The sequence below is a fragment of the Phascolarctos cinereus genome, unplaced genomic scaffold, assembly GCF_003287225.1.
Source record: "Phascolarctos cinereus isolate Bilbo 61053 unplaced genomic scaffold, phaCin_HiC Scaffold_1;HRSCAF=81, whole genome shotgun sequence".
Lineage (NCBI taxonomy): Eukaryota > Metazoa > Chordata > Mammalia > Diprotodontia > Phascolarctidae > Phascolarctos > Phascolarctos cinereus.
In genome coordinates, this window is record NW_027555514.1 from 49,575,434 (window position 1) to 49,589,056 (window position 13,623).

General features: G+C 39.4%; 1 protein-coding gene across 1 annotated transcript in view; it reads right to left on the reverse strand.

Moving 5' to 3' along the window:
• CFAP69 (cilia and flagella associated protein 69) overlaps positions 1 to 13,623 on the reverse strand; it is a 72,133-nt gene that overhangs the window by 1,732 nt on the left and 56,778 nt on the right. The window contains exons 21-22 of the mRNA XM_020987446.2: positions 12,080 to 12,166; positions 10,539 to 10,643 (exon numbers count right to left, since the gene is read on the reverse strand). Of these exons, the coding sequence (XP_020843105.1) occupies positions 10,539 to 10,643; positions 12,080 to 12,166 (192 nt within the window). The remainder of the gene's footprint in view (positions 1 to 10,538; positions 10,644 to 12,079; positions 12,167 to 13,623) is intronic.

A 13,623-nucleotide genomic window follows, 5' to 3' on the forward strand; every position in this document is an offset into this window, starting at 1 on the left:
TTTGCCCATGTTCCCTTGAATCACTTGGTTTCCATCTGATGATTGTCTGTGTGAGGGGGTGGTTTTGTTTTTTCTTCAATGTATTTACTTCAAATGTATTTATTACTTCCATGTAAGAACTACCGCCTTATTATGAATGAATATGTTAGAGTGCTTTCCTTCCTCAAAGATGGAAAGGGGCGGCATGGGAGCACTGGCCAGAGTAGAGGCAGGGTTTGAGGAACCAGAAGCTAGAGGCTTCTCCCGTTTACCACTTTGTGTGGAGTCTCTTGCTGACTGCCTTGGCCTCTTGAATACGGGCTGACCCTCACTTCTGACAAGCTGGACATAAGTTGGCCTTGGTGCTCCATGGTGAGGTGCTTACATGACTAACTATAAATTGATGCATCGTTTCATGGTTTACAAAGCACTTTTCTCACAATAACCCAGCCAGGCCTGGAGAACAGTGCATCTGGTGTTTAGGGAGGGTGTTATTGGCCACAGTCACTCTATCAGCCAGCATTTACTGAGCATGCAGTTCCTGCATAGTACTTTCCTGGCTACCATTTCAGGATGGATGCCTTTGCCCTTGTGTTTTATGATTTCATAATCCTGAGGCTGTTTCTTTTACTATTTTGTGTGGGGCAGATTCTACTCATAGACTTTTTTTTTTTAAAAGGACTGAGTTTCCCCATCTTGCCCAGGCTAGAAGTACAGGGGTTATTCTGGGCCTGGTCCCACTACTAATCTACAGGGGAGTTTTGATTCCCTCCATTTTTAACCTGGGCCAGTTTCTTTCCTCCCTAGGTACCCTGGTGGTCCCCTGTTCCTAGCAGCTCACCAAATTGATGCCAGAGTTCCTGAAACACCTGACTGGTCAGAACTCCTGAGATGGAAAGATTCACCTGCTTTGGCTTCTCTGGCACTTGGGGCTACAGGTGTGCACCACTACACCCCCACCATCTGGGCCTCTTTTTCCTGGCAAGGCACTGTGTGAGGAGTTGGGCATATGAAGATGAATAAGGATAATCCTTGTCCTCAAGGAACTTAGAATCTAATAGTAAAGTGGTGACAATATGATTAAGTGGGACCCAGAGTAGATAAAGGCAAAGAAAATATTCAGATAGAACATTCTATGAAAAGTCTGAGGAATGAGGGAATGATGTCAGCTGAGGTTGAGTGGACCCTCAGCTGGGCCTTGGGGGAAGAAGAACATTTCAACACACAGAGCCAGCACTTGAACCTGGCTTCCCTGACTCTGGACGGGGCACCTCATCTACTTTACCAGCCACAGCACTTTCCTAGCACTCTGCCCGCAGTCACTCTGTTCACTCAATTCATCATGGAAGAGAAGGCTGTGTCTTCCCACAAAACATGAGGTATCCTAACTTCTGCATCACTCTGGGGCTGTCATTCAGGACTTAATTTATTTAGTGGGTTTTTGATGCTAAATATATATGGCTCAGGAATTTCATTTGTGAAACTGGTCAAAAATTAAATATGATAGCCCCAGAGAACACAAGGCTTGTAGCCATAAGATTATGGCCATCTTGTGACTTAGTTTAGGTTTTTGTTTCCAGCCATTCTACAGCCTAAAACTCTTCTGTGTGTTCTAAGTCAACTCCGTTAACAGAAGAAGGCGATAGAGCAAAGTTCTGAGAAGGATGGGTCTTGGAAATGGTGTGTTCATAATAAAGGGATTCAGAGAACCCGGGCAAGATCCATACTAATGAAGAATGAGGTGAGCAGAACCACAATTTACATATTGACCACAAGAGTGCAAAGGAAAAACATCTAAAAGACCTCAGTACTTAGATCAATGCAGTGGCCAGTCATGACTTCAGAAGACCGAGGAGAAGCATGCTTCTCATTTCTCTGCAGAGGACAGACAAAAGGTGAGGAATGAGGCATACGTTTTTTAGATCGAGCCAAAGTGTGATTTGTTTTGTTGGCTTCTAGTTCTTTGTTACGAGGGTGGGATTCTTTTTGAGGTGAAGGATTGGTGAGTAGTAAGAGGAGTACAAGAAAGAAAACAGTATCAATCAAACATTACAAAAACACACAGGAAAGAAAAAACGTAAATGAAATTCAGAAGGGGTAAGACATCAAAAAACCCCCCAAATTTATGTAACTTAAGTTCCCAGGTCCATATATAATCCTCTTTTCTGTTCTTTGTTTAAATATTGTTTGTTAAGTTCATAATGAGAAGGGAAATTAAAATAAAGGGAATATTGATTGAAAAGATAAAAAGAAACAGGGTGACCATAGGGGAAAATGGGGGAGAAAGATAATGAATTCAGTTTTGAATACAGTGAATTTGAAGTGCAGGTGAGATATCTAGAGATGCTCTCTGGGTGGTTGGAGATGACCACAGACATGAGGTCAAGACAGAAATAATGAGTTGGGATCATTTATATATGTGATAGCTGGGACTGTGGGAATGGATGAAGTTGACAAGGGATAGAATGAAGTCTACACTGGACTGGGAACTCCATAAGGGCAGGGATTGGGGTCATTTTTATTTATACCTCCCCCAAGGTCTAGTACAATCTTTAAATATAGTAGGTGATCAATTAAGGTATACTGAATTTCTAAATCTGAAATCAGGACACATGGTGTCATAAGGGATCTTTGTTAAAAGAACATTTTGTTTTGTTTTTAGGCAATTGGGGTTAAGTGAGTTGCCCAGGTCACACAGCTAATAGGTGTCAAGTGTTTGGTCTGAGGCTGGATTTGAACTCAGGTCCTCCTGATTTCAAGGCTGGTGCTCTATCCACTGCACCACCTAACTGCCCCAAAAGAACATTTTCTTAAGATAGGAACTATTCTGTATAAACAATGCCCATATTGTTCTTCTTACCTCTCTGAAATATCATTTTCCTCTGGGTCTGGGGTGAGGTTTTGGGGAGAGAGAGAGACTGGCAAAATGGTGTTGGTTGATCCAAGCATACACAAGAGGCTGACTGCCCTTCTTCCCTCATCATAGGCATTAGGGCCATACTTGCTATGGGTAGGAGGCCACAATACAGTAAAGAGAGGAATGAGATCTCTTTGCCGGGAGGGTGACCAGGAATGAACCGCCACTGGATTGGGATTGAAACCACTGGGCCTCCATGATGTAGACAAGAGGAGCTGGGATGTTGTAGAGGCCACTGCTGCTGTGTCTAGAATGACCATTGACTGAGATTGCCGGGGACTGGTGGTGAGAAGGAGATTCTGGTCCTGGTGCAGTGGTCAGAACCACAACAAAAGGAGATCCAAAGTGCTGAGACTGCCAGCTATTGTGAACAGAGTCGGGCTGGTGAGCTGAGAAGGGAAGGCTGATTTCCAAAGATGTTTTCCCTGTTAGATGCAGAGAGAGGGTCCTGAATTCACACACCTCCTTCACATCTTTCCATGAGCTAAGAACACAGGTGTTTCAGAGCTTCCTCCCATTGCCCTAGAAGACTTAAGAGGGCAAGCAGGGGCAGGGTTTCGAGAAGGCCAGAGGCAGATGGATCCACAGAAGTGCTTGACTTCTTTTCATTTTTTCACAATGTCCAATCACAGTGCATCAAGCCTCCGGGATATGGGTGAGTCCTGATGACAGGAGATCCCCAAGAGATGGCCTGGGAGTACACAGTCACAGTACACAGAAGCTGGGGGCACAGAGCTGTTTTGTATTTTGAGTAATGTTCTATTTCATCTTTTAGTTGAATTCCAAACCTGACCAGATCCACCACTTGAAGACACAGACTATTGAGGAAAGCAGCCTAGATGTCTATGTGCTAATTGCTCCCTGGAAGCCAGTGGGAATACTGCTTTCCTGAAAGTCTGCCTCACCCTTGTGACAGAGAGTTTCTGAACAGACCACTGGGCTAGTGACTGAAACAGAGTACTTCTTGGTGGGCAGCTCCGATGAAGTACTCCTGTATTACATAAAACACTGACTTTCTGTAGGCTTAACAAAGGCAGTGCTTGAACCACACGATCAAGGGGCACCAGGGAAGGCAGTATAATGATACAGACATCACACCTAGAGGGTCCAGAAGGTTTGGTGGCACACACATTGGTATTAGTGAATCCTGGACTTTCTCAGGACTGTTTGCCTAGGTTTTTATGCTTCACTGACATATGTGTGGAAAGAAATCAAGTTCCTGTCTCAATGGAGGTGCTATGAAACATTCTGTTCTTTTGGAGGCCTTTAATTTGGTTTAGAGCTGAATGGTATGTTGACTCCACATTTTGTCTGTTAGTATCCCAGGGCCTCAGTGGGCCTTTAAACAATTCCCTACTAGATATCTAGAGCAGTCACTGAAAAATCAGTATTGTCAAGTATCTGACCACCTGCTTGTTACTATTTATGATGTTTGATTACTTGTCTATGTAAAATACATGCAGGGGAAGAAATTTTGTCTTTCCTCATCTGACACCAATGGTCACCTTAGTTCTCTCTCCCCAGGAAACCCCTTATTACATTCCCACTGTTCACATACACAGTCCTTGTCTGGGTGTAGTACTGGTACTTTAAGCTCTATCCTCTCACTTCCTAATTGGTCTTCTAATTAGTTCGCTTTCCCGATCTACCAAAAAGACAAGATCAAGGGACTGATTCTCTCTATCTGAGCCTCATTCTACCTGCCTGATTACCTTTACTACGCAATGCCTACTCCTCAAGATGCTCTTCGTTTTCTAGATTTATGATGCTCTGGGCTCTTCTATGCTTGTATCTTTTGGCAGCCCCTTGGGGTGGCCCTTCCACTTTACTTCCCCCTTCATTGCAGGGCTGGCCACTTTTCCCACTCCTCTTCTGCATCAACTATTACTTCCATATAGGTGATCCTCAAATCTCCTCTAGTTTTTTCTTTTCCAAGGCTGCCTCAGGCTGGCATTGTTTTGGGATGCTTCACCGCATCATAACTCATGAGGAGAAAAGACAGAAATCCTGATGTTTCCCTAACTTCTCTGTTATTATTGATGCAATTGTGTTTCTGGCTGCTGAAAGTAATATTTTAAGCTCCTTTTAGACTCACTGACCAAGTCAAATGACTTCTCTGTTTTAAATCAAGCTCATCAATTTGCCTGTATGTTTGTCCCATAATAACTTCTGAAGGAATGAAGTGATTTTGACAAAAATTGTTTCATTATTAAGGATATAAATGTATACCTTTGGTTCAATGTGTGCTATCCTGAAATAAAAGGACGGTAGATGAGATTTTCACATAAACATAGCTTTCATAATTTTTCATGGATTTCAGTTGAAAATTGGCGAGTACTGGTTATAAAGACATGTGACTATACTCAATGATTTTTTTCCAGACAATTGCCAAACTCTGCTTCTTCTGTGTGGCTCAGTTTCTGCTAAGTACAGCAATGCTCTCTTTTAGTGTTCACATTCAATCAACACCATTCTTCCTTGTGGATAATAATAGCTGGCACTCATAAAGCGCTTTACAAATATTGTCTCATTTTATCTTTACAACAAACCTGGGAGTGAGATGCTATTATTAATTCTATTTTATACATAAGGAAACTTGAGGCAAACAGAGGTTAAGTGACTTGTCCAGGGTCACACAACCAGTGAGTATCTGGAGCTGGATTTGAATTTGGGTCTTCCTGACTCCAAGCTCAGTGAACCATCCACTGTGACAACTAGCCATTATACTGGTTCTGATACTGACTGTTGCTGAGCATCACTTTTCAGTGACATACCCAGAGATGAGTCTTTGATGCCAATGGCCTGGGTACTGCTTCCACTGCTGCACAACCTAATCGCTCCACGGCTTGTGCTTCTTGCCTGTGCTCTTCATGTACATGCTCCATACAGGAGGTAGCTGGTGTTTTGGATCTTTTAATATAGCAAACGTACAAATGCAGCACACTTTGATTGCTGATCTATTGTTTCATATTCTTACTCTTTGGTTCGCCCTTCCTCTTCGCATATGTGAACTTGATGGCGCCTATTCTGTCGCTCCCTGGGTGCGAGTCAGAAGCACCCCTTTCAACCTTTCCTGCTGTTTTGTTTGTCACAGTCATAAAGAGTCACTGGAAGAATACTGTTAAACAGCCAGGCTTTTTTGGGAAGTAAGCATCTTAGGGTCACTGAAAAGCATTTTGCAATTTTCCAAACATGATGTAACTCAAAGGTGCGCATATGTGTGCGCGCGCGTGTGTGTGTGTGTGTGTGTGTGTGTGTGTGTGTAGGGGAAGTTTCATGGCAGTGTCCTTAATTAGCATATGAAACTATAAAAGGAAATGAGATTAACATCTGCATTCTTTTCTTTTCTAACTTTGATTCAAAACGAAGAAGGTGAAAGCTATATTGAAGAGGCAAGTCTTTTTACTTTAAAAAAATGTTGTGAAGTGCTGGGGAGTACAATGAAAGAAGTGGAATGAATTGTTTGACTCCTCGAAGAAGGAAAATCCTTTGTTAGCACAAGAGACAGAATGGGATCCATCATGCTACGATGTTGTATAATGGTCCTGAAATATCTGGAATGATTTGGACACAGTCTCATTTAGTGGTAGGGGAATAAACTGATCACTGATGGAGGGCTCTTCTACTTTTATTAATCTATAATAAATATCTTTATGCCAAATATTATTGCTACTAGTAACTTTTTGGATGAGTGTTTTCTCAAATATTATTAAGAAAACAATATCTACTGATGCCTATCCCTATTTTTCATTTCTTCAATATCTTTGAAAGGATTGTTCTACAAATACTGAGCTATCCTTGATAAAAAATATGAGATGATAGAATTTTGCAAATAATTTTCTATAACAGACTATCCCGTCATAAATTTCCAGAAAAGTGTAGGTAATATTGTTTTTTGAATATTAAAAATTATTTGATATATTAGATACATTGACACATTTGATACATTAGAGCAAAATGTAGCTAGCCACATGTAGTCTTCCTACAACACCCATGCATAGGTTAAGAGGAGACCAGATTCCTTGATAGACACATGGATACAAATATGATCCACAATTCTCTAATTATTAACATGAAGCAATGCACAAAAAAGTGAGTTACATGCTTGCCAATGTGTTTGCTTCTATCATGGAGGATGTTTGGTTCTGAATCCAAACAAGGAGTCCATATGCGTATGTGTCTGCAAATGCTACTGCACATAAATGAGATTTATTACCATTCAAATGAGTTTGAGCTAAAAAATCTATGTAGAAAACACCAAGTAGATGACGAACGCTTATTTGTCCAGACAACAGTTGGATGGACAGTTCATGGAGCTGGTTCATCAGCACAAGTATTTGAACAGGGCCCCATACTGAACAGAGGAAAGAAAGCAAATGAACTTCACTTGGGAAAAACTGCACTGTGTTTTAATAAGCCCAAGCTTTTTCCTAAAACAAAAACCCAAATTCTTCTAGTTAAGGTAATTTTGCAAGACTAAGTTTGAGAAAAGTTGCTGATCTGTGTTGGTAAGTGGGATTTACTTCCTGTGAGCTCCCTATAATGATTCAATCATAGCACTAGACAAAAAAAAATCTCCTGGGGTCCCTGCTCTCTGGCTATCAGTCACAGAATGCTGCAATCTCCAAAGAATCCAAATTTCAGGTCAAACAAAAGGCAATAGAGAGATATATGTCAGTATAAACACGCTGCATAATATTACCAAGGAGGAATTATCTGCAAATATTATAAAAGATATTATTTGAGATATATGATCAGAAAATGAGGTGAACCACTCATGTAATGAGTCAAAGATAAAATAAGGAGGGCTGGTGGGCTGCATTTGTACCCAGGTAATATTAAAGGACCAAGAAAAAGTTTCTTGGCACACTGGGTTATATTATTCTCCCTATGAAGGAAGGATATGGATAAGAGTCAGACAAGATAAGAAATCAAGAATGGGTTGAAATCTGAACTCCTCGCAATAAAATGCCTATAGATCCATTTAAATACCAAGCAAAAACAACTTCCCTTATAGTGATTCTGATCACAGGCTTGGAGAGAAGCCTTTGTGTACTTAACAATCGGGAGAAGAGGGATGTTGGGAAATGTAGCTTGGAAGACTTACATATTATCATAGTAATGGCAAACAGCTAGGAATCCCTTAATGGGATCCTGAGAAGTACAGGCCAAAGCTGGAGAGGCAGGAAGTACACTGGGGGAAGTCAAAGTCTTGAAGAAAACTTGAATCACTTTATGCCAGAGGAAATGGGAGACAGGGGTCTGGGTCTGGATGAGATCAAAGAATTGGCATTTGTAGGATAAATTGGGAAGAGAAGTCATGCCAAAAATGATACCTCGTTGAGGCCAATGGCAGGTAGGGTTAAAGTATGTGTGGAGTGAAGGGGAAGGTAGGTTGTGCAGACTGATAAAATCTAGCATCCACCCACACTAGATCAGCTGAGTAGTCTTCCCAAATAGGTATGTTTTGCTCTGTGCACAATATACATACATACATACATATATACATACATACACACACACACACACACACACACATATGTATATGCAGGCCCCATTTCTGATGGCAAGTATTCAGCTGTACTTCAGCAACAGAATGCTTTTCCAACTTGGATTCAATATGAAGAAGGTGTGAATATGAAGATGAATCTCTGGATATGACCCATTCTACTGATAGCTTAAAGCTGGGATTTAAAAAACTGAAAGTTGCATATTTTATGCTTTTAAAAAATTTCAAATGCTTTTAAAGAGTCCTTGATGGTAGTGGGGATGTCTGCTAACCTACATATTCTTCTGTGGGGACCTAGGCAATGACCCAGGTTCTTAAAGACCATGCCAGCATTATATGCTTTGGTAGGGCCTATCAAGCTAGAAAGGCTTTGAGGAAGGGCCTGGTGATGGACTACATGTCTGCTGGCAGAGGATTCACCTAGTTTGGGTTTATCAGGCTGGCTGTAAGATGATGAAATTTTTTTGACCACAGCAATTCTTGAAGACTTGTTTCGAATTACAAAGCGTTTAAATTGATGTTGGTGGAAGAAGAACCCATAATAAGGAAACCACAGATCTTTGAAGTGTTGGGGGTAACTGCTGATGTGTGAAAGCCTGGAAGACAAAAGCTTTACTGGGACTAAATCCAGAGTACTATTCCTAAAGTTTTGTATCTGTTAAACCTTGTCTTGTCATGTGATAATTAGACTACACAAGATTCTTCTTGCATTGATTATATGATTCTTCTTATACTGAACTCTTTCCCTGTAGATATGAATGTATGTATATACACACACACATATATACTAATATGTACACATGCATTGCTCTGGGTATTACTTTGTAGATCCATGCATCAGTAGTAGCTTTTGTTTCTACCTATGACAGAATTGTTCAATTTTAAGTGGTTGTGGTTTTAAGTGCTCTTAGCATTTTTTGTTGTGATTTGATTATCTTTGGTGTCTTTTTTTTTAGTTTTTTGGTCTGAGCTTCTGATGTATCTGGGAGAGAATTCTGTGTCAAGTTTTCCTGGTTGACATGTTTCACAGAAATATCCTGCTGAGGAGGTGGGTCTTTCAAGGCCTTCTTTAGAGTGCTTCGCCCATTTGGTTTTTGTTCTATCTTTGTTGCAAAGAGTTTCCCATCACTGTTTTCCTGTTTTAAAATGTGTACACAAGGTTTTAGGCATAAAGTTTTTGGTTTTGCAACTTTCTACTGTCCTACAAGCATGGGTATTTTTCTAAATGCTTTCCTGCTTATACTTCTAAATTTTTAAAAAAAATGTATTTAGTTCAGTACTTTAAACAGTCACAAGTATTTTAAATACTCTAGCACAGTTTGAGGTAGAAAGGATAAAAAATGCAATGAAAAAGAAAACATCAAGCACTAAATAAATACTTTGCTGAATCTTGAGTTGCAAAGATCAGCTGACATTTTAAGTATCTCACAATTACTAATAGGAAACACTGGATGAAGGCAGGAACCCCAGGAAAGGGTGCTAGAGTGGAGATTGGGGCTCTAGCTCTGAGAAACACTTTAAAGGCCAAACAGTGGAGCATGTTTTTCGTGTGAGAGGCAAGAAGGAAGGCCTGGAGCTGATGGGTGGTCATACCTGGGCTTTAGGAATCTCAATTTGGCAGCAGTGAGACTGATGCATCGGATAGGATTGAGATGGGGATAAAATCAGCTAGTGAACGCAAAGCATCACATAAGTACAAGCTATCGAGGTTATTATTATTACAGCACATGACAGTTGTGTTTTCAAAAGAAAATGTCACGGCCTAAGAAGGGATTATTTGGGGGAATAGTATTGCTAACATCATTGTTAGGATGATGTGCTGATTGAAACTTTTGCTTCTGTATCATCAAGAAGGATTCATGTTTTCATGTGCCTACGTATGATATTAACAGATGTGTGATAATAGAAGAAAAAAAGAGTCATACAGACGGATTCCACTTCACTTCTGTGAGACCACTACTAGCTACTCTTGTAATCTGAATTTGGGGTGGTGCTCCAGAGATGAACAAATCTGACCCTTTCTAAGATTAAAAGAGAAACATTGGCAAAGTTTGAAGCTGTTCGGAAGTAACTGCTAACTTGTTTGCCTATGTAAGAAGAGAGTTTCTTTGCATTAAGGGAGAAAAACCTTACTGTTATATTCAGGCCTTTGATGTCTGTTGAATGAATTATGGCATTCTGTAGGTATTCGTTGGGTCTGGAAGACTCAATAGCCTTTTCCTGAAGCTTCTTTGCTTTCTGAAGATATGGAAAAGTTAAAAAAGAAAGTAAGACAACTTACTACGACAGCAATCACTTTAGCATGTGTTCAGAATAACAAACTATATTTTATATATGTCAAATTTATGCTCTGGCTATTCATTAGGCACATCTGGAAGTTTTATTTACTTTCTAAAGGCATTAGGATTTTATTAGAAAGTTTTATCTTCAGTGCATCAAATAAAGATGCAGCAACGTGGAAAAGTTAATGCTATTTGTAAAGATAATCGACTTAAAAATCAAGGAGTAAGCTAGGCCAAGGGTAATCTGGCTTGATTCATGAAATATGGCTGTGGGAGGTTTTGGATTAAATCTTTTAGTGTAGATTTTTATGCTATTTTGCATAAATTTAGCTAATTTGCCTAAAGTTAACTAAACAGTAAAAAGTCACTATAATTTGCTGAGGTCATATTAGAACTCAACATTCACTGGAGGAAGTGGGGGAGGGGGAAATTAAAGACTGACCTGCAGAGCTGAGGACCAGCTCCTCTAGATTGTTTGTCAAAACTGAAAGAACAGCTGGGGATGATTTGCAGCTAAGGCTGGAAGGGCTGCTCCCCAAAACAGGTACACCTGGTAGCTCTGTGTTACCTTATTACCTTCTTATAAAATGCCAGAATCTGGGCTAGGCCTGTTGCTTTGAGGCAGGGATTTGATGCTTGCAATCTCATATGAGCTTGCAATGCTTAATAAAATTAAATAAAAATAAAATAAAAAATAAAATTAAATAAAAATTGAATGGAAAAGGTGTAAAAGAAAAGAAAGAATTCACATTTCTGAAATTGGGATTTCTGCCTCCCTAACTGAAAAAACATAAGCCATTTGTCTGAGTTGTCCCGCTTGGGCTTAGTTTTCAAATAGCAGAAGGGAAGCAAAGCTTTGCCAGTCTTATACAGCATATGCATCAGCTTTTCTCCTAGCTCTCTTTACTATGTTTCACTGAACACCTTCTTTTTTTGATCACAGAAGTCACCAACAGTTGAAGAGGCAGGGTAAGATGGAAGAACTACTCCCTAATCTCTATCCCTCACCTCAATGTTTTTTGCAGAAAAACCAGCCCACTGATGATCGATGCAGGAGCATGACAAGGCTGAAACAGAAATACACTCTTTCTATCCCTCACACCCTCTCACTTAATGCTTTTACCATGTCCTGCCTTCTGGGTCTCTCGGGGCCACTCAGGCCATCTGTATTTCCCTCTGATAAATACATTCCATGAAACTCATGGAACTTTCTGGTTAAAGAGGAAAATTACATTTTGTAAGCCATTGCTATAAACCTGTTATGTTCTGGCTATACTGTTATTGTATACAAATACTAACCGCAATATGAACAAAAACTGCTTTTGAAGTCTAATTAGTCTTCAAATGAACATAATTGCATGTTAGCCTCGCATAATTCTTTCAAAACCTTACCTTTAAAGCTTTAGCATTTGATGTTCTACTCAAGAATTTTGCCCAAGATTTATTAGCCATGTCCTTTTGCTTATTACTGGCATGTATCTGTAATGAGAAATATTTTTAAAAGATTAAAAATGTATGCATACTTTTTTATTTTAAAAGATTTCTGTATGTGGTAAAGGAATATGGTTCTTGGTATCTAAATGGTGATGTGGTATTTATTTAGAAAGCCCTAGATTTTGAAGCATGCAATTCTTTTTCACCAAAGTGAATTTTCAGGCAGTTCATAAACTGGCTAAAGAACTATAAAGCTCAACATAAAAGATAGAATTAAGTTTGCCATGAAAAAATTCCTTTGTTTTCTGTATGGCCAAGCTTTGAGCAGTTCACTATCTGAATCACCAATTAAAGGAATAGTGATATAAAATGACATTATTATTTTCATAACAACTACGATCTTCTAAAGCAAGTCTGATTACTCAGGATGGAATTTTTTTTTTCCTTCCACTTTTGTCTTTGTACTCCCAGGGCCTGTCACATTGTCTATGTGCTCAACAAATTCTTATTGAATGAAGATAATAATAACATCACTTTTATGTGACACTTTCAGGCTTTCAAGCACTTTCCTCATAACAACATTGTGAGCCACGTAGTACAATTATTATCCCCACTGCATAGAAGAAACTCAAAGGGAAAAATGGCTTTCCTAGGGCCACCAAGTGTTGGGGTCAGGATTTGAACCTAGTTCTCCTGATTCCAAATCATGTGCTCTTTCTAGTGTGCCACATCACCACCTTTTGAATTTCTCACAGCACTCTGGACATACACTTTAATTTGTATTATAACTGTTTATACATATACAACTGATTCCCTTCTTATAACTCCACTCCTTAAAGACAGTTCTGGATACCCACTATTCAGGGGCATGGAAATTCATTCATTCATGCAATATTTATTAAACTAAAGGACATCCAAGCAAAACCAATGAGCATAGCTAAAGACTCGCCAGTTGGACAATTCATAAAACTAGTGGTAGTATAATTACAGAAGACCCATTTGACTAGTTTCATCTTAGAATGAAAGTGTTCCTTAACTACTCAGTTAAAGTGTTTTACATATTTCTCTGATTCTTATATCTCTGGGACTGTTGGTACATGACAAACATTGTTATCCTCATTGTACAAAAGAATCAAAGTGTATGAAGTTAAAGGGATTTTCAGGTCATGCAGTAACACATTTTATAAAAGAACCCAAAGCATATGAATCTTAGGCAAATCCAGTGAAATCCGGAATGTCAGTATATGTGGCCTTGTTGCCAATGTGGCCCGTCATTCATTTATAGTAGGTCCTGACACATGTATATTCTCCAATCTTGTCTCTTTAGTTTATGAAAAACAGAAGCTCCTTTGAGTTCTGAGCTAATACGGCACTCATTAATTCTACTTCTTTTTATAAATAAAGAAGATGGAAAGTTGAAGAGCTTAATATAGGTTATGGTTTCATCAGAAAATGAAATTGATTTGAAACATTGAAACTAGAGTTTTAAACTCCAAATCTTT